Here is a 27570-nt window from a genome sequence, read left to right on the forward strand (position 1 = left end):
AAGAGTCTGTTGATGTTGAAAAAACATAACCCCGCATATCTCATAAGTCCGAATCCTATTAAAAAAGGTATATCCACAACCAAAAATGTATTATCATAACCCCGGAAATTGATGTACAGATACCAATTATGTTTGAATACTCGAACTCTTCACAACTCGATATGGAATGGATCTTCGACAGATACAAATATCGAGTAATAGAACAAAGAAAAAACAAGACTACTTATACAGTTTAGTTGATTTAGGTTCCTTTCGACCTTTAAGTGAATGGGATAGGCTTGCCCTGCTGCCCGAAGAGATAAAACAACTTTAAGGAATTGGAACATGATAAATAAAGTTCCCCTACAGCTAATCCAGTTGCTAATAAATTTTCTTATGATTTTTTTTTTCCTTCCGAATTGTATATATTGGACTGCAAATAGTTAGGAACACTATGAGCCTTATCTGACACAAATATCATATCTAATATAACCTTTCAAAAGTACTACAAATTTGCTTTAATAGTACCGGAACATCGTAGAAGCTAATGTTCTTCCAGTTAAAGACGATTTTACTATTCAAAATTGACTTTTACCACAAAATTCGATAAAAACTGATCAACCAACTTCTTAGCTTCTTTGTTAAGGCAGAAGCATTTTGACGCATTTGATCGAAGTAATTTTTATTTCGCCATATACTGCAGGCCAAAAAAGGCTATCAACAGTTTTTTGTGGTGAATGTAAAAGTTGAGTGCTAATAAAATATTAGTGGTTGATTATTGGAAGCTATTCTGTGAAATACTTGTCAGAGTGCGGGCATAGTACAAAAGTGCGTCAAATATGGTACTTTCATGGTAATAAGGCGATAAAGAAAAAAAAAAAACTGTTTTAGACTGGCCTCGTGGTAAGAATAGGAACCGGGATGTCTGCTTAGGAAGGCAACTAGGCTTTAAGGTATAATTTACTTTGGTGCATTTTCGAAAAATAAAGCCAAATCTTTTCAACGCATAGTTTTAGATTGTAAAATATGTATACAACCTTATCGTGCACTTTTATTTGCATTCGAAAACTAAAATAATTTCAGAATATGTTTGTTTTAAAAACATAGTACGTTCAAAATAAACCCGACGATGCTTTTAACAAAAATGAAAAGCATGTTTAAAGTAAACATTTTTTTTTTGTAAACCAAAAACATGCACGTTTATTTTCAATACGAATATATATTTTTTAAATAAACGTGACATTATTTTTATTTTAAACATCGATGTCACGACTTCTAACATGGAATACATTTGAAATCAACCTAGTTTATTTTTGGGGTCAGAAAACGTTTAAATTTACTTCAAATATTTTTGTTTCATAGGGCTGTAGTTTAGCTGCTGAATATATACACATAAATAACTTCGAAAATTTTCATGTTTTCACATACTAAAAAAATGATTGAAACTTTCGTTTTTATCTGAATATTTAAAACCGGGAATTATAGAAATCAAATTCACTGGATTGGAGGAATCCTGTGACTATTTTCTTATCAATTGAGGTTATTTTTTATTTTTTATTCGCAACAGTTGATTTGGCTATAGATTTGGCATATTTTAATTTACCAACATGGTTGTAACTATAGCGTAAAATTCTTAATTGTTCAGGCTGATTGCGATAGCGCCAGGTCACACAATTCAATACTTTTCTCTATCCACATGTCGATCAAAAACATTCAGTCGCTCACGGAAAAGCGACTCACACTGCTTGCCTTCGTTCACTTTTCAGAGAGTCAACAACACAAAGTTAAAAAGTTCTCTGCGGACTGGAGTGAATGAGTTTTGGAAGCAGTTATTTTCACTTCATTTTAACTATTCATCACTCAATTACAATAGTAAAAAAGTACTTCTTCATTAGTAGGTCGTAGCTCAAAATTAAATTATAGCCAGTTTAATCGAAACCTGCATAAAATTTGAACCTGGAAATTTAGTACAGGAAATTTAAGGGAATTACGTTTGAACTTTTGAGTTGCCACCCTGAATGTAGATCGGTGTCTTGAATTGATCTTTATTGTAGTCATAAGTAAAAAAGTCATGCTGAAATTTGATCCAATTCACAAAATCCAGTTGTTCATTGCTTTTTTTATTTTTTTTCTTTACAGATGATTCGCCCAGTTTAGCCGACACAAGATGTGTGGATGAAAGTGTTGGAGAAGATTCTGAAGAAGAAGAAGAAGAAGACGAATGGAACTACATAAAAGGTGATAAAAAATCTGAGGAAAAACATAATCCAAGTGCAGCAGAACTCGTTGCAGATTCAGTACAATCGCCAGAAGTCCAATCGATTGAATCAGTTGTCGAAGTTATTAACACAACTGTTTCTAACTTAGCACCAGAACCACAGTTGTTTGATTTTACCGCAGGAGAAACCGTGCAGATAGAAGAAGAAGTAGAAGCTTCAGGTGAAAACGAAAAAATTGACGAAACAAAGGATATTGTAGAAACTGCAGATAGCATTGCCAAAACGGAAGACTTAGTGCGAGAAGCGCTTGGAGAACAGCCTGAAGATATCGCAGTTTCAATCGAACAGGTAATGGATTTAAATGCATGGGTGGTTCGTATCGCTAGAGTGCAGGGTGTCGACTACCTGGAAAAACCTGGAAAGTCAGGGAATGTCAGGGAATTCTATTTATGATCTGGAAAGTCAGGGAATGTCAGGGAATTTTAGTGTAGGTCAGGGAAAAAAATAATGTTGATCACATTGCTAAAAATTATGTGTGGGACACATAAAACAATCTTTGAAATTTTGTCAGTGCATGACGTCAACGTTTTTGGGAAGATCCCGGGCATCAGATCTACTCGCTGCGTTTATGGACGCCCTTGCCGGTATCTCTTCGAACAAGTTGCTGCAAGTGTCCATGGATGGGCCCAATGTGAATTGAAGCAAGAGGTACAAAAAGGTGGCGAGAAGCTGATAGATCTGGGAAGCTGTGGGCTGTATATTTTGCATAATGCATTCAAGGATAGTGTTTGCAGTATCAGTTGGGATGTTTTCAAATATTTGCGTGGTATCCAGAAAATCTTCAAAGATGTACCCTATCGCATGGCAACGCCTAATGTAATAATGCAGAATATCTTTTTGAAAAAAAAAATAGCATCAGCATCAAAATGAAAGCATATTGAAATCCAGTTTTGATATCAACATCAAACTGAAATCCTAATTTGATTTCAGTTTATGCAATTGATAAATTTTGTTTTCATTTTGCTGTACAAAAATATGTTGTTGCGGGTTTGACTTCATTGCCTTAGCATAACATCAAATTGAATACTTGTTTTGTTATCAACATGAAAAATTGATATCAAATTGAGTATTCAGTTTGCTCTCACTGATAGCAGAAATAGTTTTCAATGTGATGTCACAAGAAGATATGTTTGCTATCAATTTTGATATTTTAACCGTTAAAACGACCAAAACGACAGCAACCTGAGTTATCATTATCAGCGAAATCACAACATCAAATTTAGATTGCAATTTGATCTCAGACTTTGCTCGGGCTGTGTCCATGATCGAGGGAAAAAAGTTAAATAATACCACTGAACTGTCCAAAAGTTCATCTAATTGAGGTTAACCACTAACGGTGCAAATCCTGATTGGCGGACAAAAGTTGGCGCTACTTAGTGGCGTAAGATAGAAATTTTGTCATGACGGTGATGGAATTCTTTCACGGTGAGGTATGGGAGAATAGTTTGAAATCATATAAACAAGATCGACATAACTTCAGAAAGTACTGAATCACTTGAGAATAGTTCGGAATCACTTAAAAAATTACTGAATCACTTAAGGAAATAATTGAATCACTTCATAAAAATACGGAATCTCTTCAGAAAGTACTGAATCATTTCAGAGCGCACTGAATAACTAATGAAAAGTTCGAAATCACTTCAGAATGTACTGAATCATTTCAGAAAAGTTTGGACTTACATCGGAAGTGCTAAATCACTTCAGAAATGTTTTCAATCAATTTGGAAACTACTGAATCATTTAGGAATGTATTGCATCACTTTAGAAATGTTCGAAATCACTTCTGAACGTACTGTATCGATTTAGAACAGTGTGGAATCACTTCAGAAAGTCTTGAATCACTTCAGAAAGTCTTGAATCACTTCAGAAAGTCTTGAATCACTTCATAAATGTTGAGAATCATTTCACAAAGTACTGAATAACTTCAGAAAAGACCCAAAACACTTAATAACTATTCGAAATCACTTTGGAAAGCACTGAATCATTGCGAAAAGTTCACTTTGAAAATAATTGAATCACTTGAGAATGTTCGGAATCACTTCGGAAAACACCGAATATCTTCAGTAATGTTCGGAATCACTTTGGAAAAGTTCATGATCACTTCGGAAAGTACTGAATTATTTCAGAAAGCACTGAATCACTTCGGAAAGTGTTGAACCACTTTAAGCTCGGAATCTCTTGGGATAGTATTGAATCACTTCAGAAAATTTCGGATTCACATTGGAAAGTACTGAATCATCCCAGAAAGTTTATAATCATTTCCGCAAGAACCGAATAACTTCGAAAATGATTAAATTAGCTAGGAATGCACAGAATCATTTCAGAAACGTTCAGCCTCACGTCGGAAATACTGAATCGCTTCAGAATGTTCATAATCACTTCGCAAAGCACTAAATGATTTCAGAAAGTACTGAATCACTTCAGAACTGTTTGGAATCGCTCCGAAAAGTACTGAATAATTCCAGATAGTTTGTAATCACTTCCGAAAGTACTGAATCGCTTAAGGAAGAACTGAATCACTTTTGAACAGTTTGAAATCAATTCTGAAAGTCCCAAGTAACAATTTGGGTTTTATGAGGGTACTGTAGACCATGATTTAGACTTGTAGAGTGCTTTAAAACCTCAATAAAACTTACAATGTTACTTGGATAATTAATCACTTCAGAAAAAACTTTGAAATTCTTCGGATAGTATTGAGTGACTTAAGAAAATTTCTGAATCCCTTTGGATAATACTTAATCTTGCCAGAAAGTTTGTAATCGCTTTCGTAAAAACTAAAAAAAAAAATCCGGAAAGAACTGAACATCTTCACAAAACTTCGGAAAGTACTTTATCAATTCTCTCAAGTTTGCAATCACTTCTTCAAGAGCTGAGATCATTTTGTAATAACTTCAGAAAAGTTTGGAATCCCTTCAGAAAATATTTATTCACTTCAGAAAAATCGGAATAACTTTGGGCATCACAGAATCATTAAAAAAAAGTTCAAAATCTCTTCTGAAAGTACTGAAAAACGATAGAAAATCTCGGAATCAGTTTGAAAAGTGCTGAATTACTGCAGAAAAACTTCAGAAACTACTGAATCACTTCAAATAGTACAGACATAATTGAGCATGAGAATGATTAACCGCTCGCGGTTCTCAGAGGCGAACCAGCCTTTAGGCTAAAAACCTCTTAAATAAAGAAAAAAAAAAATCCGCTCGCGGTTGCTACTCCGTTATTGCCAGATCACCTATCAGAGAAGCAAAAAATGATGCGTTGGACGAGCATGCATCTGCAATGTGTAAAAACTGCTGATCTCATACTTTAGGATAGACAATAACAGCGCCGGCCGCTTCATAATGTAGGTCAATTAGACCGTCAAAAACCGAGAGATCCTCCTCACTTCCAGGAATTTTTCAACAGTTTCTCAGCAGGATTTACTTCAGGGAGTATTGATTATTATCGCTAAGCTACTCAATTGTGACACATCGAAAAAGATCTCGACTTTGGCAACATAGATGAAGAACAGCCAACTCTTCACAACTCGATGTCCAGTTACTCGATATACAGTTATATAACCATCATAAAAATGAGTGTCATGGCTACTGAGATAGCGAATTTGTATGAGATTGTTATTCTATAACTCGATAATTCTATAGGTACCTCGAGTCGTAGAGAGTGCACTGTAGTTACGTTTCCAAAAACGAGATCTGTCTATACTGACATTACATTCCATTAGGAAAGTTTAGAATCACTTTGGAAAGTTAAGAATCCCTTCAGAAAGTACTGAATAACTTGAGAAAAGATTAGGATCACTTTGGCAAGTACTGGACCATGTCAGAAAAAAAGCAGCCAACAGAATAACTTCAAACAGTACTGAACTTTACAAAAGTTTTGAATCACTTCGGAAACATTGGAAGCACTGGATTCATGTATTCAGCTCATAGCATATTTAATAACTTCAGAAAAGCTTGAGTTCAGTAGGGAAAATGTTGAATCGCTTAAAGATAGACTCACTTCCGAAAATGTTAAATTTTCTGGACTGATTTAATACTTTCGGCAGTAATGTCACGAGTTCTTGGGAACGTTTAAAGCAAGAACCTGTTATAAACGTGAAAACGTGGCACTGAAACAGTAAATGTATTGCCTAATAAGGTTCCCAAAGGTAACATCAGTTGTAACAACACAAACATCTCTGGTTCTTATTTCAAAGATTTGCGTAGCGACGATTGATGGTAATGATTTGTAAAACGCCAGAGGTGTTCTGAGTAAAACGTATAAAAACAATCCATATTTATGTATTTTTATTTTTTGTTTTTTTTTTGATTTTAACTATCATCATATCCATAATCTTCCCCTTAATTGGCCTAGTACTTGTAACTTAAGAAGGGGGACCGAGTGCCTCGGAGAAACAAAAGTTCGTTGCGCCTTTGCGCAGTTAGCGCAGTAAGGGCTTCTTACTGAGGAGGTTTTGATTTGATAACAAACTGATAGTTTTGGAAATTTTGCTTTGCCCACGAATGTTTAGGAAAATTCTAAAAATTGTTCAAGGTTTTTCCTGAAATTAGGAGAAAGTCAAGCAAGATAAATATGAGATAAATTAGAAAACACAAATGATAGTACTGGGAAAATGTTGACGGAACTTTCATAATGGAACTAATCATAATTTCAAGAAGAAAGGGTAAAGAGACTTAACCACCTGTAGAGTACGGTGCTGCTCGATAAAGTGCAAATGTTTTGCAACGTACTATATAAACTAGATAATACACTATGTGAAACAACGCCATCAACGTCGCGGGCGAATGCATCGTTATTTTAGGCAGATTTATATTTTAAGGGCGCCGGTCAATATTGGGTGCGACTACTTAGCTCAAATTTTAGGAACACAGCACTGGGTATAATAAAGCTCATCACGTTGTAGCTTCTTAGGTTAAAATAACGTAGTTTTGTGGACTGGAATTTTTCTGAAATCCGACTGGAAAGTCAGGGAAAGTCAGGGAATTTTGTTTTCGACTTTGAGTCGACACCCTGGAGTGTTTGAAGGGGAGCATAACACCACATTAACCTAGTGGTACACTCCAGATACTCAGGTGAAAAAACTTTTTGCACATTATTCGAATCGATTTGCGGTCCTCACAAAGTTGTTTTGCATAGTTTGCTTACTCGATCGCGATCATGGCACCCATTTTTTCTCCTTAAAAACGAATTAAGTTTTAACCTGAAAAAAATTTATACTCATCATATCTGCCCAATCACTTGAACCAAATAATATATTTCACGCGATCGAGGTTATCCCAGGGAATTAATAACAATGTTAATAAATGTATTAGAATATTTTTTTAATTAGGGCGAACTCACTAGATCTATCCATAATAGATGTCCAATTGTTTATTGTTGATGTGGATGCTCATGTTATAAAATATCATATTTGGTTTTAAATTATATTTTTTAGAAATGTAAAAATAATATCAAAATATGAATTCAACCGAAATTAAAAAATTGTATATCAAAATAGGTTATCAACATGATTTCAAAAACATAATTTAATATCATTTTGATAGTATTTTGATATCCGACTTTGTTCGGAAAGGTTGTTACGAAGCGGTCGAGGTTGAACATTCAGGTCAATTTGCCTCAGGATAGCCTCACAATCTGTCCTTCCTTGCAGGATATCGGCCACGGTTAGGGCTCTGCTTGTGTCTCTTCTAGTCCGGAGAAGTTCTAGGTCGATAAGTTAACAACGGCTTTCCTAACTGGGTAATCGAAATGGATCATTCCAAGGCAATCTACGCAACGCAAAACGTGTTCCTGTGTTCAATATAATAGCAGCGCATGTCGATTTCCATACAAAATGGTCAACTTTGACAAGTTGTAACATTGTTCTCTTAAGGGGTTACGCCTACCTGCAAGACCGAAAAAAAGTGAAAGTTTGGATTTTTTTTTCTCGAAAACGACGCAACATATTGAAAATCGGTTTTCTGCCGTTTATTGAACACACATTAAATGGTACATTTATCAGTCGATGCTGTAAAAACGAGGTCCTGGTGCCCCGCACGGCTGCTCCCCGTGGACGATGTTCTAAAAAACGCTTTTTGCGGTGCCAACTGCGGTTTGTGATGTAATTATCTGAAAAAAAAAACCATGCCAAATCGTTAAGCAAGTGTTGAACTAGTCCTTGATCCTTCGGTTTTTTTTTTTAATTTTTTTGACAAAATGGCGGCCTTGCAAAGTTGAAGTGCCGATTTTTTATCCTTAAAATTTGTCGTTGATCGGCTTGCAATCGAAATTAAATGATAGACGAAATCCGAACGATCGTGGACTGCACAAAATAGTACTGAACAGAAATCAAAACGAATCGGGCGAATCGAATGTATACATTTCGAGAAATGTTTGGCACCGGTTTTGAAAATATGATTCCGAGATAATCGCGTTTAAAGTTTCAAGTTGGGTTTAGTCCACTATAAGTGAATATTTTTGTACGTCGCATAACTTTCACAATTTTCATCGGATCAACTTGATCTTTTGAGGAAATATTCTTGAGTTTATATACTTTCGATTAGGACAATAAAAAAAATAGATTTTTTTAAACGTTCGCCACAGAACTACAAATATGTTCAATTTTATGATTACAAAATACCAAATGTTTGGAAGCACCTGCCGGAAAGTGAGACACTTGGTAAAATTGTTCAAAATAATAGCAGTACTAATAATTTGCATTTCAGCTCAATTTTGAGATTTTAAATTTTACATTTCTCAAAATTCTAGCAATCCCCACCCAATTTAAAAATGTACATAATAGTTAATAATGTTTAAAATTTTGCAGTACATAAACATTCAAATAAACTGCTATTATTTTGAACAATTTAACCTAGTGTCTCACTTTCCAACAGGTGCTTTAAAAATTTTGGTATTTTGTAATCGTAAAATTGAACATATTTGTAGTTACAACTTGTCAAAGTTGACCATTTTGTATGGAAATCGGTATGCGCTGCTATTATATTGAACCCAACTGTGCGGTTTAAAAATCAACGGTTCCAGGTGACTTCCCTGAGATATACCTGATGTGGTAAGAAGCTAGCTGATCTGCAATCTCCTATGACAACCTTTAGTGGGCGACCGGTAAGATACGAACGAAACCAACTCAGAAGATTATCGCATACACCGAGCCTGCCGAGTGTAGCAATCGCAATAGCATGGTTATACTTGTCGAATGCTGCGGATAGGTCTGAATAAATAACGTCAGTTTGAACCCGTTCCGACATGCTTTCGGTTATATACGATGTGAGACACATCAGATTGGTGGTTGTAGAGCGACCGACAGTAAACCCATGCTGACCAGCACTCAAATATTGCTTGCAATGGGACAGCAACGGCTCCATAATCACTAGCTCGAATAGCTTCGAAACGGCACTTAACGATGTAATTCCTTGATAGTTATCCACAGCTCATTTCCTTCCTTTTTTGTGAACGGGAAACATGTGCGCAAATTCCCAGAACGATGGAAATATGCCACTGGAGAGAGACATGCGGAACAGGCGATGAAGTGGAATTAACAAGCTAGCAATACCGAGGTATGTCTCTTCAAAACTACAGATGGAACTCCATCAGGTCCAGGATTGAAGGATAACTTGAGCAGAGTCGTGGCCTTGGAAATCATCTCAGCATTAACATCAATTGCACCCAGCGTTTGATCATTTACTGGAACGTTCCTGGCAGCCAGACATTAACGAGAACATGGGTATACATCTACGAGTAATCATCGAAAGTACTTGCACTCAGGCATTTTTGAGCAAACTGCAATCACTCTCTCCTACTCGAAATGTGCCACGACCAACCTGACACAACGATGCCCTATACGCTCTCTGATCAAAGCGCATGGAGCCAAAAAGTTTCTCAAAGAGGAACAAAATTGGTTTTCTCAGTTTTTTGCACGTTGAAGAGGCCATCCGAACAGTCGTCCTCAGTTTTAAAGAGGAAAGCGGACAAGAGCACTTAGTGTTGAAAACTGAGTGAGTTGGAATTTTATTTTTCACTTTTTCTGTTCTGAGGTGGATCCATCCCTTGGTAACTTGGTGATCTTGAAAGTTTTATATTTCGAAAAGTGTATTAGTAAAATTTTCATGTTCTACACATTTTTTTCAAACACTTAAAATTTTGAAAAATCGTTGAAGCTCGGTAGCTAGTATTCATCCAAACATCGAGAAAAATCGTGTCATGTATTGAATTCTTTTCTTATTCCATTAAGTTGTGTTGCATTTTTTTTCCAGACTTAAAATCATTAAAAAAAAATATCATTTACGTTTCAGAAGCATTTGAATTTTTCCAGGACTGCGATCTTGCATTCTATACATTAAAAAATATGAAAATTATTCTATGCCGCATAATTGTCTTAATTTGTTTGTCTTAGAGATCTCCCAGCATTGAAAAGCTGGTCCAAAATCTCTTAAATTTTATCAGAATTTTTTTTTTTCAAGATAGAGATTTTAAGTCCTAGACGCATGCAAAATTTTCTATGTCCGCGATCTTTTCATCTTGGAAAACTTTCCACGTTCCAGAATAATGAGATTTTGTCTCTGACTTCTATCTAGAAAAGTTGTGTACGTACCAGTTATGAACATTTTAGATGCTACAAAAGTTTCTATATCCGAGATCTAAAATAAAAACATCCACGCAATATAACACCAGTATATCTGAAAGAGCAAACTTCCTTTATCGAATGGCATTGTTAGTTTGCGTTAGTTTGGTCTAGAATTCATTATCTTAAATTTTTCAAAGTTTGTCTAACTCCGAGACCTTCAACATGCTTTTCTGTGCCTCAATTTTTCGTTCTAATCACCCAATCGCGCAATTCGTCCTCAGAAGGAGAACCCCCAACAGAGTAGTTTTTCACAGTGTTCACTTCAACCGAAAATTAGTTCATGGCTCGATCGTACATTTACACAACATATTAAAGACACAACATTAAAATCTGAATAAGACAGAACTCCACAACGGGGGAACGGGAAAGCCCCCACCAGGCAACGATGTCCCAATTTCCCAACAGCAGAAAGGAATTTAAAAAAAACTAAACTTTAAAATTCAATGCAGTATTCTTTAAAAAGCGCATTACTGCTGCCAGTCTGGAGGGATCATCACCCAGCATGTCGCGTATGCTATTTGGAAGCCCGTGGAATTCCCGCAGGTTCTGATACTGAGGGCATACGCATAGAATGTGCTCGATTGAGGCTGGAGTTCTACAACCGACGTAAGTCCCGTGGAACGGCGTTCCACCGAAATTGTGGGAGATCTTGGTGTTACCGGTCCTCAAACGCGACGCTATCTTCTGATCCCGCTGGTTCAACTGTTGTGTCCATTTCCTCGTCGTCCCTTTGATCCGTCTGATGAAGAGGGAGCGGTTTTGGGCCCACTCTGCGTCCTAAGCTTTCCGTACTTAGCTCACGATCCATCTCTTGACATCATGTAACGGTACTTCGATGGTATAGCGAGGGTATAGATGGTCCTGCCCCAGCCAGAAAGTCAGTTTCAGAGTTGCCTGGTATTCCGCAGTGCCCCGGAACCCAGCAGAATACCGTGTTTGGTGGTGCGGACTTCAGGACCGGGGCCTCGGATGTCAGGACGCTATGCGAATCCGTGAGGACCAGGATTGGTCGGTTGGAGAGCGTTGGCAGCCGTGCGGAGGAGGCTGTTCCCCTCGTCAAGGAGGAAGATCCCTTGATTTCCGGATGTCTTCATCTTTGGTTGCGATAGCTGCGGTTATACGGAAGCGGAAAGGCAGGATGCCTGCGTCGATGCATGTAGCGTCAGCGGGCGTGGATGACAGCAGGCTAGAGACAATCCTGACGTAGGTGTTGTAGACTAGTGCTAACGTAGCTAAAAACTTATCCGTTGCGATGCAGGTCATCTCCAACCCGTATAGAAAGCAATTGTCGATAATTGCATTCGTCAAGTGAAAACAGATGTTGCGGTTGTTTGATCTATTCTGTCGGGAAATGGTCCGAATGAGATTCACTCGGCTGCGGCAACTTTTCTTGAATGCACTGAAATGCTGTTCAAAGTTGAACAATCGGTCAACGAGAACTCCCAGAACTCGGACGGTCTTCTTCAGCGGTAATTCTGTGTCGAGAAGGGCAGACATGGCACCTGATGCTTGAGGAAATGGACACTGCACTTGCTTATTGGATTAATAAAATTATCATTTGATTACCTAACAATAATTATAAATCAAATATATGGGATCCTTAACCAATTACAGTGGTGACCCGATTTTGTCAGCCCCCGATTTTGTCTACCCCCGATTTTGTCTACCCCCGATTTTGTCAGCTTTTTGACCCGATTTTGTCAGCCTATATGATTCAATTAGTTTTGGTTGAGGTGGACTGTTTTGTAAAGTCGTATTCGTATTTTATTGATTGTCTAGCTCAATAATGACATTTTTCGAGGATTAAATGTGCAGTGGTGGCAAGATCAAAGCAGGGGGAGGGGGGTTGAGGGGCTAGTTGAAAATTATGTACGTTATGCATGTGTTTTTTTTTAGGTTTAGGAAAGCGTCAAGAAGCCTAGCCTGTAGTGAAGTTGGCACGGTGTGGTATCCACTAGTTGCCTAGTACAGCTCCACTAAAACCCATTCCTTACTCCTCTGCCTGGATCCCCCCGGGACCACTGTAAAGCGACTACACCCCGTGGTGGCTGTGCTCATGCACTTGTCGTACTCTCAGCGCTAGCTGGCGTTGCTAGATCGCTGCCCTTCTCTCCATTTAGGCTGCAGCTCCGACATAATCTGCGTGATTGCCCTGCTGACGGCATTCCAAGTGCCCTCCTCTCGACACATTTCAACGACGAAATTCTCCACGTTAAGGACGGGCATCTCCGTTCGCACTGCTTCGAACCTTGGACAGTCGAAGACCACATGCTCCGGCGTTTCATCGACGTTGCCACACTCCGGACAGAGGGGTGACGCTGCGTGTCCGAACCGATGCAGGTATTTCGTGAAGCAGTCGTGGCCAGACAGGAACTGCGTTAGGTGGAAATTGACTTCTACGTGTTTTCTGTTCACCTAGGTCGAAAGAATCGGTATTAGTCTTTGTGTCCATCTACCGTTCTCCGTCGTGTTCCACTCCTGTTGCCACTTAGCCAATGACTCCACTCTCACAACTTTCCGTACTCTTCCAGCTTCTCTCCGCCTGTAGCACTCGCTGCCCTCCGCCAGGGTGATGTTTTTTTTTTTTTTTTTAATTCTTTATTTAAGAGATTTTTAGCCTTAGGCTAGTTCATCTCTAAGGCCAGGGTGATGCCGATTGGGATCATACCGGTGATAACGCATACTGCTTCCGACGAGATGGTTCTGTACGCACTCACGACTCGCATGGCCATGAGCCGGAACGTACTGCTCAGTTTCCTTTGGTTCTGCTTCGTTTCCAGCGCTGGAACCCAGGCTGGACCTCCATATCTCAGTATCGATGATGACACGCTGACCAGAAGACGCCTCTTGCTACTGCTGGGACCAGCGTTGTTCGGCATGATTCTAGCTATCGCGTTGATGGCCTTCGAAGCCTTCTCACAGGCATATTCGACGTGGCTGTTGAAGTTTAGCCGGTCATCGATCATCACTCCCAGGTATTTTAACACACGCTTCGAGGCTATGGTGTGCTCCCCGACGGTGACTTCTGCCCGCTGTACCGCTTTACAGTTACTGACCAATAACACTTCCGTTTTGTGGTGGGCTATCTGCAGCTTCGCTCCTTGCATCCAGTTACCAATCATGTCGATTGCCTCGGTTGACAACACTTCCACCTCTTCCAGCGTATCGCCTGTTACCGTCAAGACGACGTCGTCCGCAAAGCCAACGATCTCAACTCCTTTGGGCAGTTTCAGCGTTAGCACGCCGTTGTACATCCCATTCCAGAGCGTTGGACCAAGGATGGAGCCTTGTGGAACTCCCGCTGTGATCCTAATCGATCTCTGTCCCATGTCTGTCTCGTAGACCAGAACCCGGTTCTGGAAATAACTCCTCAGGATCCTGCACAGGTAGTCAGGGACCCTCATTCTATGCAGTGCTTCGGCGATGGCCTCCCAGCTGGCGCTGTTGAACGCATTCTTAACGTCGATCGTTATCATGGCGCAATATCGATCTCCTCTCCGCTTCTGTTTGGACGCCTTCTCAGCTCTCTCGACCGCTGTCCGAATTGCATCCACCGTCGATCTCCCTTTCCGGAATCCGAACTGCCTCTCCGACAATCCGTGCTCACTCTCCGTGTATTTCGTCAGCCTGTTTAGGATGATCCTCTCCAAGGGTTTTCCGAGAGTATCCAGCAGGCATATAGGCCTGTACGATGCTGGATCCCCCGGCGGTTTTCCTGGTTTCGGCAGCAACACTAGCTTCTGTATCTTCCACCAGTCAGGGGAGTGACCCTCGTTCAGGCATTTCTGCAGCACCATCCTGAACATGTCCGGGGATGACTGGATCGCCGCTTTCAACGCTACGTTGGGGATTCCATCTGGACCGGGAGCTTTCTTCACCTTCAATCCTTTCGCCACTGCTACGAGTTCCTCGTCGGTGACTTCGACGTTATCTCCCTCTCCTTCTCCGTACGGTGTAGGTGGCCAGGTTGTTGGGTCGTGCTTTGGGAAAAGTCGTTCCACGATGACTTTCAGCTTTTCTGGGCACATTTCAGCGGGCATCGTTGGACCTCTGATCTTCGCCATCACGACTCGGTATGCGTCGCCCCAGGGGTTGGCATCAGCGTCTCGACACAGTTCGACTTGCTCTGCTTAATCTCTCGTTTAAGTGTGGCCCTAGCCGCTCGAAACACTTTTCTTCGTTCCTCTCTGTCTGCTTCCGTTCTTGCTCTCTGAACACGTCTTCTGGCTCTGAGACAACTAGCGCGGAGAGTGCTAAGTGTCTCGTTCCACCAGTAGACTGGACGCCGTCTGTTATTTGGCTCCAGTTTCCTCGGCATGGTCATGTCACATGCTCTCACTAACGTTTCTGTCAGCTCGTCCGCATTTAGATCTGCGGGACTCCTGTCCACACGAAGTGCCTCAACGAACAGATCCTTGTCGAAAGCCTTCGTATTCCACTTTCGGTCGCAAGTTCTAGTAGAGCCTATGGCAGAAAATGCAGAGCAAAAGAGAAGAGTGCGACAGTGGAGAGCAGAACCATTTATTTTGTGAACAATTCCTCGAATTTCGTGGCTCGAAATGTTGGTAGCGTAGTTTGGGACGATTTTCGCCCATGAGATGAAATGGTCAATTGATTATTTAACCATATTCAATAACTTTATGAAAAAAATTGTGTGTGTGTTTGTGCGTGTGTGTGTGTGTGTGTGTGTGTGTGTGTGTGTGTGTGTGTGTGTGTGTGTGTGTGTGTGTGTGTGTGTGTGTTTTTTTTTTTTTTTTTTTTTTTTTTTTTTTTTTTTTTTTTTTTTTTTTTTTTACGTATTACTTCGGAGGGGGCCGTGCATTACGCACCTCACTTTACCTCAGCTAATTGGCGCTTCCAGTTCGCTGATCGTCTCTCCAATTTGTGAGCCATTTATCTCCCAGCGTCACGTTCTACTCGGTTATCCCTGGTGGTGGATACAGCCTACTCTGACGGAGAGTTCTCCCGGCTTCGGCTTTCAGTTCGCACTTGTGTGAGCACATTACTACTTTCTAGTTGGTCTTCCCGCCATTTTCGCTGCAGCGCTGACATGATCTGCGTTACTGCTCTGCTGACGGCGTTAAAGGTGCCCTCCTCTCGACACATTTCTTCGACGACATTCTCCGTGCTAAGGGCGAGCATATCCTCTCGCACATCATCAAATCTAGGACATTCGAAGACCACGTGCTCTGGTGATTCTTCCACATTCCCACACTCCGGACAGAAGGGTGACGTTGTGTGTCCGAACCGATGCAGGTACTTCCTGAAGCAGCCATGACCAGACAGGAACTGCGTCAAGTGGAAGTTGACTTCTCCATGCTTCCTGTTCACCCAGGTCGGAAGAGTCGGTATTAGCCTGTGTGTCCATCTACCGTTCTCTGCTGCATCCCACTCCTGCTGCCACTTAGCCATCGACTCCGTTCTCACCATTTTTCGTACTCCTCTGGTTTCTCTCGTCATATAGCACTCGTAGTCCTCCGCCAAGGTGATGCCGATTGGGATCATACCGGCGATAACGCATACTGCCTCCATCGAAATGGTTCTTTACGCACTCACGACTCGCATGGCCATGAGCCGGAACGTACTGCTCAATTTCCTTTGGTTCTGCTTCGTTTTCAGCGCTTCAATCCAGGCTGGACCTCCGTACCTTAGTATTGATGAGGAAACACTAGCCAGAAGACGTCTCTTGTTGCTGCTTGGACCAGAATTGTTCGGCATGATTCTGGCTATTGCGTTGATGACCTTCGTCGCCTTCTCGCAAGCATATTCGATGTGGCTATTAAAGTTTAACCGGTCGTCGATCATCACTCCCAGATACTTAAGCATGCGCTTCGAAGCAATGGTGTGCTCTCCAACGGTAATTTCTGCCCGCTGCACTGCTTTGCAGTTACTGACCAACATCACTTCTGTTTTGTGGTGGGCTATCTGCAGCTTCGCTCCTTGCATCCGGTAATTTCTGCCCGCTGCACTGCTTTGCAGTTACTGACCAACATCACTTCTGTTTTGTGGTGGGCTATCTGCAGCTTCGCTCCTTGCATCCGGTAATTTCTGCCCGCTGCACTGCTTTGCAGTTACTGACCAACATCACTTCTGTTTTGTGGTGGGCTATCTGCAGCTTCGCTCCTTGCATCCGTTACCAATCGTATCTATCGCCTCAGCCGCCAACATTTCCACTTCTTCCAGCGTCTCACCGGTTACCGTCAAGACGACATCGTCCGCAAAGCCAACGATCTCAACTCCTTTGGGCAACTTGAGCGTCAGCACGCCATTGTACATTCCGTTCCACAGCGTGGGACCTAGAATGGAGCCTTGGGGAACCCCCGCCGTGATTCTAAGCGATTTCTGCCCCGTGTCTGTCACGTAGACAAGGACCCGGTTCTGGAAATAACTACTTAGAATCCTGCAGAGGTAGCCTGGAACCCTCATTCTATGGAGCGCCTTGGCGATGGCCTCCCAGCTGGCGCTATTGAATGCATTCTTGACATCGATCGTAATCACGGCGCAGTATCGATTTCCTCTCCGCTTCTGTTTGGAAGCTTTCTCGGCTCTGTCAATAACTGTCCGAATTGCATCCACCGTCGATCTCCCTTTCCGGAATCCAAACTGTCTCTCCGACAATCCGTGTTCACTCTCCGTGCATTTCGTCAGCCTGTTGAGGATGATCCTCTCTAAGAGCTTTCCTACAGTATCCAGCAAGCATATTGGCCTATACGATGCAGGATCCCCCGGCGGTTTTCCGGGCTTCGGCAACAGCACAAGCTTTTGTACCTTCCACCTATCAGGGAACTGACCATCGTCCAGACATTTCTGCAGCACCATCCTGAACATGTCCGGGAACGTCTGGATCGCCGCCTTCAACGCCACGTTGGGAATTCCATCCGGGCCGGGAGCTTTATTCGCTTTCAACCCTTTCGCTGCTGCTATGAGTTCCTCGTTGGAGACTTGTTCAACGTTGTCTTCATCTACCTCGCCATATGGTGTAGGTGGCCAGTTCGTTGGGTCATGCTGTGGGAAAAGTCCCTCCACGATGACTTTCAGCTTGTTGTGACACATTTCAACCGGCATCGTTGGGCCTCTGATCTTCGCCATCGCAACTCGGTATGCGTTGCCCCAGGGGTTGGCATCAGCATCGCGGCACAACTCCTTGAAACTATTTGACTTGCTCAGCTTTATCTTTCGTTTCAGTGCAGCCCTGGCCTCTCGGAACACCACCCTGCGCTCCTCTCTGTCTGCTTCTGTTCTTGCTCTCTGAGCACGCCTTCTGGCTAGAAGACAAGTAGCACGGAGGGTGCTAATTTCCTCGTTCCACCAGTAGGCTGGACGCCGCCTGTTCGTTGGCTCCAGTTTTCTCGGCATAGTTGTGTCACATGCCCTTGCTAATAATTCGGTCAACTCATTCGCGCTTAGGCCCGGGACGCTGTTGTCTACCCTTAGAGCTTCGATGAAGAGATCCTTATTGAATGCCTTCGTCTTCCACTTCCGCTCGCTTACTTTCGTCCTCCGCATTTCCACCGGTGTTCGTTCGCCGATACTGTACCGGATCGCCTGATGGTCACTATGGGTGTACTCCTCGCACACTGTCCAGTTCATATTTGCCATTAGCGACGTACTGCAGAAAGTAACGTCGATAATGGATTCCCTACCATCTTTGCGGAAGGTGCTGATGGTTCCTTCGTTGGCCAGACTGACGTTCAACTTTGCCAGAGCTTCCAGCAGGCTATACCCTCTTGCGTTGGTACATCTGCTCCCCCAATCCACTGCCCAAGCATTGAAGTCTCCTGCGATGACGACTGGTCTCCGTCCAATGAGCTCTTCGGTGAGCCCATCTAGCATCTGGTGGAACTGCTCAATTGTCCATCTCGGGGGTGCGTAGCAACTACATACAAAGATTCCATTGATTTTGGCGATCACGAAACCTTCATATGAGCTTGCCACCACTTGTTGTATGGGATACCTGCCCATGACTTGTATGGCCGCCATTCCTGCTCTATCCGCCACCCAGTTACCATTATCGAGAGGGACTCGGTATGGCTCTGCAATGATTGCAACGTCGCACTTTGTTTCCGTTGTTGACTGCCACAACAGTTGCTGTGCTGTGTTACAATGATTGAGATTTATTTGGGTTACCTTCATTATTGCTGGCCCACCATCGCCTTCTTGAACTCAGGGCACCTGAAACTTCCCGTCACATGGCCATTTCCGTCCTCCTTTTTGCAGAGCATGCACCTCGGTTGCTTTGTACAGTCTTTTGCAACGTGCCCCTTCTCTCCGCATTTCCTGCACAGATCAGATCTGTCAGGGCCTTTGCAGTGTCTCGCCTGGTGACCGAAGCCCATGCATTTGTAGCATCTCTCCATTTTCTTAGATACCCGAGGAATAGCTTTCAACGGGCACACTGACCACCCAACCTTGATTCGGCCAGTCTTCAGCAGCTCGTTAGCTGCGTCCGAAGAAAGTCGTATCGACGCCGTCTGCGTGCCACCATACGCCTTTCTCAACCGAATTGCCATCGGTACGTCTCCCAGGTTGCATTGCACCTTCAGCGCACTTTTCAACTCGTCTTCTGTTGTGATCTCGTCCAGATCCCTGCACTCGACCACTGACTCCTGGGATAAGGCTCTTACGTTCGCCGTCTCGCCAAGAGATTTTTCGACGAGCTCCTTAAAAGCTGAGCTCTTAACCGTAGGGTCCCTTTTCAGCTCGAATAGCATCTCGCCTTTCTGGGTTCGCCTGGTTTTCACCACATTCTCGCCTAGTTGTTTCAACTCCGGATCCTCTCTCACTTTCCGGAGGAGTGCTGCGTAGGACGTTTTGTCCTTCGCCTCAACAACCAGAGCGTCACCCTTGCTTCTCTCCCTACGAGGCCTAGGCTTCTCCTTATTCTTCCTGTCTTCCTTCTTCCTTGCTTCTTCTTCCTTCCTCCTCGCTTCCTCTTCCTTCTTCCTCACTTCATCTTCCTTCTGTTTTTTCTTCCTCTCCTTCTGGTTCTCGACTTTACGCCACGCACCATTTTCTCCCATCTCCTTGATGCCTTCCTCGTCGTCCCTGCGTTTTTTGGGCTCCTCCTCATCTCCTGGCGTGTCCCTATCTCTCTTTTCAGGACGTGGATTTGTGGGTCCCTTCGGAGTCTCATGTGCTTGAGCCAGTCTTATGCTCTCCTTGGCCTCCAGCAGAGCCTTTTCGGCATTTTCGGCCCTTTTTCTCCACTCTTGACATTCCCGATCTGCCACTGTTATGCCGGATTTGATACCGGTCACAAGTTGCTTGATCTCTTTGTGTACGTTGTTTTTATCCTTCACGAACACATAGAGATCATCGATCTTCCTCCTGACCTCCGTCATTTTGGTTCTCCCGAGCTGCAGTTCTTGGGATTTGCTACTACTGGATATTGGTGTGAATATCTGGCTTAGCCCAACGCCTGGCTGCTCTTCTTGAAACTTACTGCTGCTGCTGGAACTCGCAGTGACCCCCAGGTTCGACACTGGTGATCTCTGCAATATCCCACTCCTTGCGAACACGTTTGCTCCTCCGTTTTCACTGTCTGGCGTATTGCCGTCGTTCTTCATATTTTTTTTGGTTTTTTCTTTTTCTTCATTTTTATTTTTTTCTCCAATTTTATCCATTCTGATGGGTCCCCCTTCGGGCCGCTATCTCCACTCGTTGTATGTAGTCTCCTATCGTGATCCCATGGTTATCTATGCAAGCAGGGAGGCCATGCTAGGGTTGACACGGTCCTTCATGGGGGCCGTGTTCAGAGCCAGATCGGCGTAAGTCAGGAATGTTACATCTGAGCCTACTACTCACCAATCACCAATTGGTGACGAGTTTTGAACGTATCCGGAGGCCTGCCAAGGTTTTACCGGGACGGGGGCAGCCGCACTATTAGCCCACTCGCCATTTCAAGAAGGTGTCACCCTTCTTTACTTAGGGAGCAGAATAGCACGACTGTCAGCCCTGTAGCGTGGTATCCAATCCATTGTACCGTGTCGTGTCCATAGTTCCATGCCGTATCCAGTATGCCGTAATAAGGATCTTACTGGCGTCGATCCTAATGTGCCGGTTGGCACTCCTGCGGGTTGACGAAGCATTTCCTCTATCGCCGTGTTATGGTTACCGCGCCAGTGTTCGCGTCGCACCCCCTCACTTTGCTATTGTCAGAAGGACAACATTGCCCAGGCTACACCACGGGGAGGCGTGAGGTAGGAACTTGTGAGAACCAGAGCTAGGTTGTCAACTCACCATTTGTAGCCCTGTGTGTGTGTGTGTGTGTGTGTGTGTGTGTGTGTGTGTGTGTGTGTGTGTGTGTGTGTGTGTGTGTGTGTGTGTGTGTGTGGGTGTGTGTTGTGTGTGTGTGTGTGTGTGTGTGTGTGTGTGTGTGTGTGTGTGTGTGTGTGTGTGTGTGTGTGTGTGTGTGTGTGTGTGTGTGTGTGTGTGTGTGTGTGTGTGTGTGTGTGTGTGTGTGTGTGTGTGAGTGTGAGTGAGTGAGTGTGTTTGTGAGTGTGTGTGTGTGTGCGTTTGTGTGTGTGTTTGTGTGTGTGTTTGTGTGTGTGTTTGTGTGTGTGTGTGTGTGTGTGCATTGAGTGGCCATTCAATTCTTACCTAAGTCCATTAAGCCACTCCCCCCCCCCCCTCCACACCATCAATGTAAGAATGTCTCTCCTTATATGACACTTACGAAAAGTTTGAAATTTCAGCTCCCCCCGCCCCCCTAAATGGGCTCGTATATATTGAATGATTCCTAAAACATAAATCTTGCATTATCCAACAGCATTTAAAGATATTATGTTAAAAAAATTAAGCGAAAAAAAAAAGTCCCGATTTTGTCAGTGTCCCGTTTTTGTCAGCCCTAAATTCATCAGGGGGCTGACAAAAACGGGGCATTACTGTATTTGTTTTACTTTAAAGAGCATGAAAAATGCTCATGATGACTTGTTAGTTAGTTAGAGTGTCAACTAAATATTGGAACTTTTTTTTTCGATAAACAAATGTCACTTTTTTATTGTTTTAATGTCATATTTTTGTTCTTTTAGTCACTAAAGTCATTACTATTATATTACATACCTTCTACCAACACCTGATTATGCCTTGTTATCATGCAAAAAAATCGTATTTGCTCGACCAAGCCAAATTGATTTCAAATCATGTTTTGACAATTCTCCCAAAATTTGAGCTCATTTGTATGCGAACTCATACTACACTGGCCCTTTGAATTGTATATGGAAATTACTATGGGGAAAGTGAAATGTTTTCTGTTCTTATGTGAAATTTTCTCAGCTACAACTTTGCTAAAGACCACATTTTGATTGAACGTCAGGATAATTAGTGATTAATTGATTACGAAGAAGATGATCTTCTGACATGCTTCATCAACTGGTCAGCAGGCACCATCTAAATCGCAGTTCTTGATGTTCAGAAAATCTCACACTAGCGCATCAATCTTCGAAAAATCTTTTTCATTTCTCGCATCTACTTGCATTGTGCATCATCTTTTTGCAGGAAATCTTCAGAATCGTCATCAATCTTCTTTCTATCTACTCAGCGTGCACGCAGCTAGCCACAGCAAAACACAATCTTTCCTGAATCGTAGATAGAGTCCCCCCCCCCCCCCCCTCGCAAGATGCAGTGTTGTCCAGAAAGCAGTCTAATCTATCATAAAGTTATTGGCTTCGAAATTAATTGATAACTAATTACTTTGAAGTCTAATAAAAAAGTGGTTTTCAGCTAAGTTGTAGCTGATAAAATTTCACATCTGCAGGGTGGCAAGTGAACCAGCAAAACCAGGAAAACCGGGAAAAAGTCGGGAATTTATTTTCACCAGGAAAAACCGGGAAAAACCAGGAATATCATAAGTCCTTCAGGAAAATAATCTTGTTTGTATAATTTAAATAGGTTTTAAATTTTATGTATGTCAAAGTTTCTTTCTCCTACTACATACGAATGTAGACAACAATAACAATTTTTATTTCATTTTTATCGTTTTTCCAGGAACTTGCAGATTATGAAAACAACTTCTCTACTATTACATCCAATGAGGTAGCACCTTCTTCTGAGAATTCCGATCCAGTACCATCTGACGAAAAACTAAATCTGGACACTGCGCCAAATTTGTTGTTGGAGGAAACATCACCCTCGGAGCTTGTGGCGGAGTGCTCTTCATCATCTGAAATTGCTGCAGAAAACGAACAACCGTCCACAGAAGTTGTGGTAGAGGACAAACCATTCACGGATATAGCTACTGAGGAAGCGCCATCTACGGAAATAGTGGCAGAGCATACATCATCTATGAATATTGTTGAAGATACCCCGTCTACAGAAATTGTGGTAGAGGAAGCACCTGTTGAGAAGCTAACGACTGAAGAACAGCTCTCTGACATTTCAAAAGAAACAAGTGTGGACGAAGAGTTAGAACGTCCAGACAGTCTTAGCTTTGAGATGGCTTCTAAACTTAACCCAGAAGCAAAGGAATTTGTTCCCGTCAGTTCACCAACCAGGTCCAATCCGACCAGTCCAGTGGCTAACGCTCCAAGTATAGTTCCCAACTCATTTTTGATGCTCGATGATGATACTGTTGTTGCACAAAGTCCAAAGAAATTCACCACCACAATGGATAATATTGATGTTCCCGCGGAAGACGATTTCCAGCATGAAATGAACAATAGGCCACATGAATTAGAAAAACCTTTGGAATATGTCAATGGCAACGCAGACGTTTCTGCGCGATCACATTCTCCTGTTAGTGAACCATCTTATCAGGAACTGAATCTTAAAGAAGCTATGCATGCCGACGAAAAATTGGAACACGATTACAATGATGAAGTCGTAACAGAGGATAGTCCATCGGATATTACAAATGAACAAAATATTCTGAACGTGCTGAATAAAGAACAGGATCCAATGAATATGTCATTCTATGAAGGCCGAGATGAAGCTCTTTTAAGCAACTCCGATGAACTAAACAAGGTGCATATGCTTCCCGAAGTTGATGATGAAATTGAGGAACAATCAAATGATGATACTGACAAAGTACAGGCGGATATTCATGAACTTACACCAACAGATTCAAAGCACGGTCACATTTTGGAAGATAAAATGGAAATTACAGACCCTGAGAGTACATCACAGCCTTCATGGGAAGAGAAGTTGCAATCAAAATCTCCTGCACCCGGAGAACCATCAGCTGCAATTTACGCTGTAGCATCGCAAGTGGTGAACGATGTTGCTGCTTTAGTTGATCAAATGCAAATTGAATCGCCAATCGTCAACGATGCTGATTTGGAACATGGTGAAGAGCTACGTCTAGAGGTACCAGTAGAAATGCCAACAGAAATTATTACTGATAATACCAAATTGGAAGAAAACCGTGATATTTTGATTAGTCTTGAACTCCAGAACGAAATTAAACCTTTAGAAGACGCTATCGATATCGGAGAACACATTGAGTCACCTTCTCGTAACCCAGTAGAAAATATTCATACTACCAAAACGGAAGAATTAATTTCGCCGTTAGTAGAGTCCTTACAAGAGGAGGTAGTTGCCGAAAATGAATTCATCACAGATGAGAGTGTATTAACTGTACAGTCTCCTTCTCAGTCCATGTTTTCAGCAGAAGCTCATACTGAACCAGAACCAGTATTGGAGGAGACTATCAAAGAATCAATAGCCACAGTTACTACCGAAAACTTAGTAGTCGAACCAGTTGCTGAATTAATTAAAACTGCAACAACTCCTAACCTATTAGAAACAGTTACACCAGTTCTGGAACAAGTATCAGCTGTCCCTGATGCCGATAAGGTCGTTGAAGAATTGAAACCCGTAGTTACTGGAATGAAATCAGCAACTACCAAACCAACAGTCAAATCTTCAACAATCACTAAACCAACCGCATCCAAAGCAACTACAACGAAAACTGCGAAACCAGCAGTACCAACTTTTGAGAAACAGACTACAACGACAGCAAAACTAAGCACAAAACCAGCCACCACCAAACCATCGACTATATCAAAACCGCCAACGACAAGCACTATTAAGAAAACATCTACTGCTAGCAGTGCATCATCCGCTCGAACAGCTGGTGTCGCTAAACCGTCTTCGTCTTCAACAATTGGTCGTTCCAGTACTGCCGGAAGTGCGACAAATAAAATTTCAGCAGAAAAGAAGGCACCATTAACTGTCAAAAAACCAGCGATGACTGCCGTTAATGGTGAAGTAAAGGCAGCTCCTGCTGCTAGAAAACCTACTACTACTCTTAAACCAACAACTATCGCCAAAAGCTCTGCAACTAGCAGCGGCAGTGCCACCAGTGCTAGGCCATCAAGTGCGTCTGTGAGGTCGACAACAGCGAAACAATCAATGGCCACAACGAAGTATGTATTATATTGCAACTAAAATGCATGAACCATATATTTAAACAGTTCAATTTTTACGCCGTTACCGTGCAAGCGCATGGCAAAACATACTTTAAATTTTTGAACATTAATGGATCAACGTTGAAATTGCATTATATTTCTTTAACTATGTTGTGTATATCTTTATATTCACTACATTATTTGTGGAAAACAAAATCCATGCAAAGCAAAACGTCAAAAAATATGGCCGCTTTAAGCGCCATAGTTAAACCAGGTTTAACAACATTTTTCTATTTCTTCAACGGTTAAACCAAGTTTGAAATCCATCGGGTTTAAAATAAGAGTTGCTTAAATTAAGCGGTGGTCTCAGGTGGTTTTGGAGCGATAAGCGATCGTTAAGCGGCGATATTAAACTTTTGATTTTCTTCATTGAAGGGGATGGTGCGAATACTTGATCCGTTAGGGGTGATTTGATCCCTCCAGTTTTTTTTTTCGATAATCTGTGTTGATCTGTTTGACGCTGAGTACTGTAATGACTCCATTTTGTCAGCCCCCTTTTCGAAAATCTTGTCTAATGTTATACGAAACCCATGCGCTTTTTCAGTGATATAATTACATAAAAGTATACCTTAAGCACCCATCTTTAAGATGAATGACTATGATTTGGAATTACGATTATGTGAAATTATCGAAAGATAAAAGTCTGATGCGAGGAGCGGCTGACAAAATCTGGTCTTTACTGTATTATAATCATAATCAAACTGGTTAACTAAAAAAGCAATCCATCATCGTCAGCGGAGTTAATAAAGTCGTAGAGCAGGCCTGCCCAACCTTTGATGAACATGTTTCAATGCTGCATTTTGTTTATTTCTTATTTCTTACTACTCACATGTAAAATAATCATAAGAAGTGTCTAAAGCAGGACACACAAAGCTGCATCAGTGTCAAATTTGAATCTGATCAAAATTGACGGACTAACGCAGCGTCGAAGAAGAGATTTGCACGGAGAGTCACCTCACTCGCGGTGCCTTTTGTCACCTCACTAAGTGAGTGCGAGTCACCTGTCCTTACTCGCAGCGCGGACTAAGGAGGTATGCATTATAGTCGCATGATCATTATACCATTTGTGTATTTGCACCCGTTTATAAGAGTGGTATCATATAATAAATTTGATTGCTGCGTTTTGAATCTAGGTTTGATTGTAAAAGATATTTTCATCTGATGTTATCGAGCGGTAGATCACTTCATGTAATGGGTTGTTTAACGATTTGTTGTGGTTACTAGCTAAAATCCAAAAGCTTCTTGAAAATCCGAAAAATTTGACTAAATGTTCAGTTGTTCACGCTTGTTTTAACAATTGGATGTGTTCGATGACTAGAACTATGACTAGAACTACGATTTTCATAATAAGTCTCGTATGAACGAGCATTTTGCACTCTAGAAAAAGTTGCATATGTATGGTATCCATTAGAAATATTCAGAGGGAGAGATCGGCGGAGAAAACAAAATACAACTAAGATCAATTAATCTGATAGATCTTTTCTTAATGATTCCAAAAACTAGTTGAATGTGAGAAGCACACGAAATATAAATCTGTTCGATTGCAATACTCTCAAATTTAATAAAGGGGAAAAGTTGGCTTCGGCAATACCTTAACCTATTATCGTCAGGGGGTAAACAACGTCCTTGAGAGCTCAATTTTGGCATGTAGATACATTGTGTTTCAGAGCAACGATTGGCCAAATATGAGTGCTCTAGGACTTTGTTTACCCCCCTGACGATAATAGGTTAAGGTATTGTCGAAGCCAACTTTTCCCCTAGTAAGAATAAGAAATCCTCGGAAAAATTCTAATGAGAATGTTCGATTGGCTCAGATTTTGACAGTTCATTTGGCTCAAAACATTCTCTCCGCCCATCTCTCCTATAGTCGCTATTTTCATAGTCTGGCGGATAGAATCTCGGGAACCAATCACTGAAACAAGGACCATAGTTAGGAATACCAGTTTGCAGAAATCACTTTTGTTTTAACTCTTTATTTGTTCCAAATTCTTAATAAATTACATTTAATTTTAACCTAGGTGCTCCAGTTACTACAGTAACTTACCAGCCTTAATTGTTATGATATATATCGAAGTGTTTTTACATTGTTCCTGCCTTGGCAATTCAGTATTTTAAACAGGCTTTTTTTTAACCTGCATGTCAGTATAACAATTTACATCTTAAAACTAAAAAGTAACACTAAATCTTATCTAAGTATAAAGGGAATTAATCATTGCAATTGATTATTAGTTATTTTGTTGGACATTTGTTCTAAAGTCTCAACATTCGAAATTCTATGTACCTCGGTAGT

General features: G+C 41.7%; 1 protein-coding gene across 1 annotated transcript in view; it reads left to right on the plus strand.

Moving 5' to 3' along the window:
- The window catches only part of LOC135707878 (mucin-2-like), a 245024-nt gene that overhangs the window by 197224 nt on the left and 20230 nt on the right, over positions 1 to 27570 (plus strand). Inside the window, exons 10-11 of the mRNA XM_065229782.1 lie at positions 2119 to 2546; positions 22861 to 25238. Of these exons, the coding sequence (XP_065085854.1) occupies positions 2119 to 2546; positions 22861 to 25238 (2806 nt within the window). The remainder of the gene's footprint in view (positions 1 to 2118; positions 2547 to 22860; positions 25239 to 27570) is intronic.

The sequence above is a fragment of the Ochlerotatus camptorhynchus genome, unplaced genomic scaffold (assembly GCF_037179485.1).
Source record: "Ochlerotatus camptorhynchus isolate MF236.1 unplaced genomic scaffold, CSIRO-AGI_Acam_v1.1 ptg000322l, whole genome shotgun sequence".
Taxonomy (NCBI): domain Eukaryota; kingdom Metazoa; phylum Arthropoda; class Insecta; order Diptera; family Culicidae; genus Ochlerotatus; species Ochlerotatus camptorhynchus.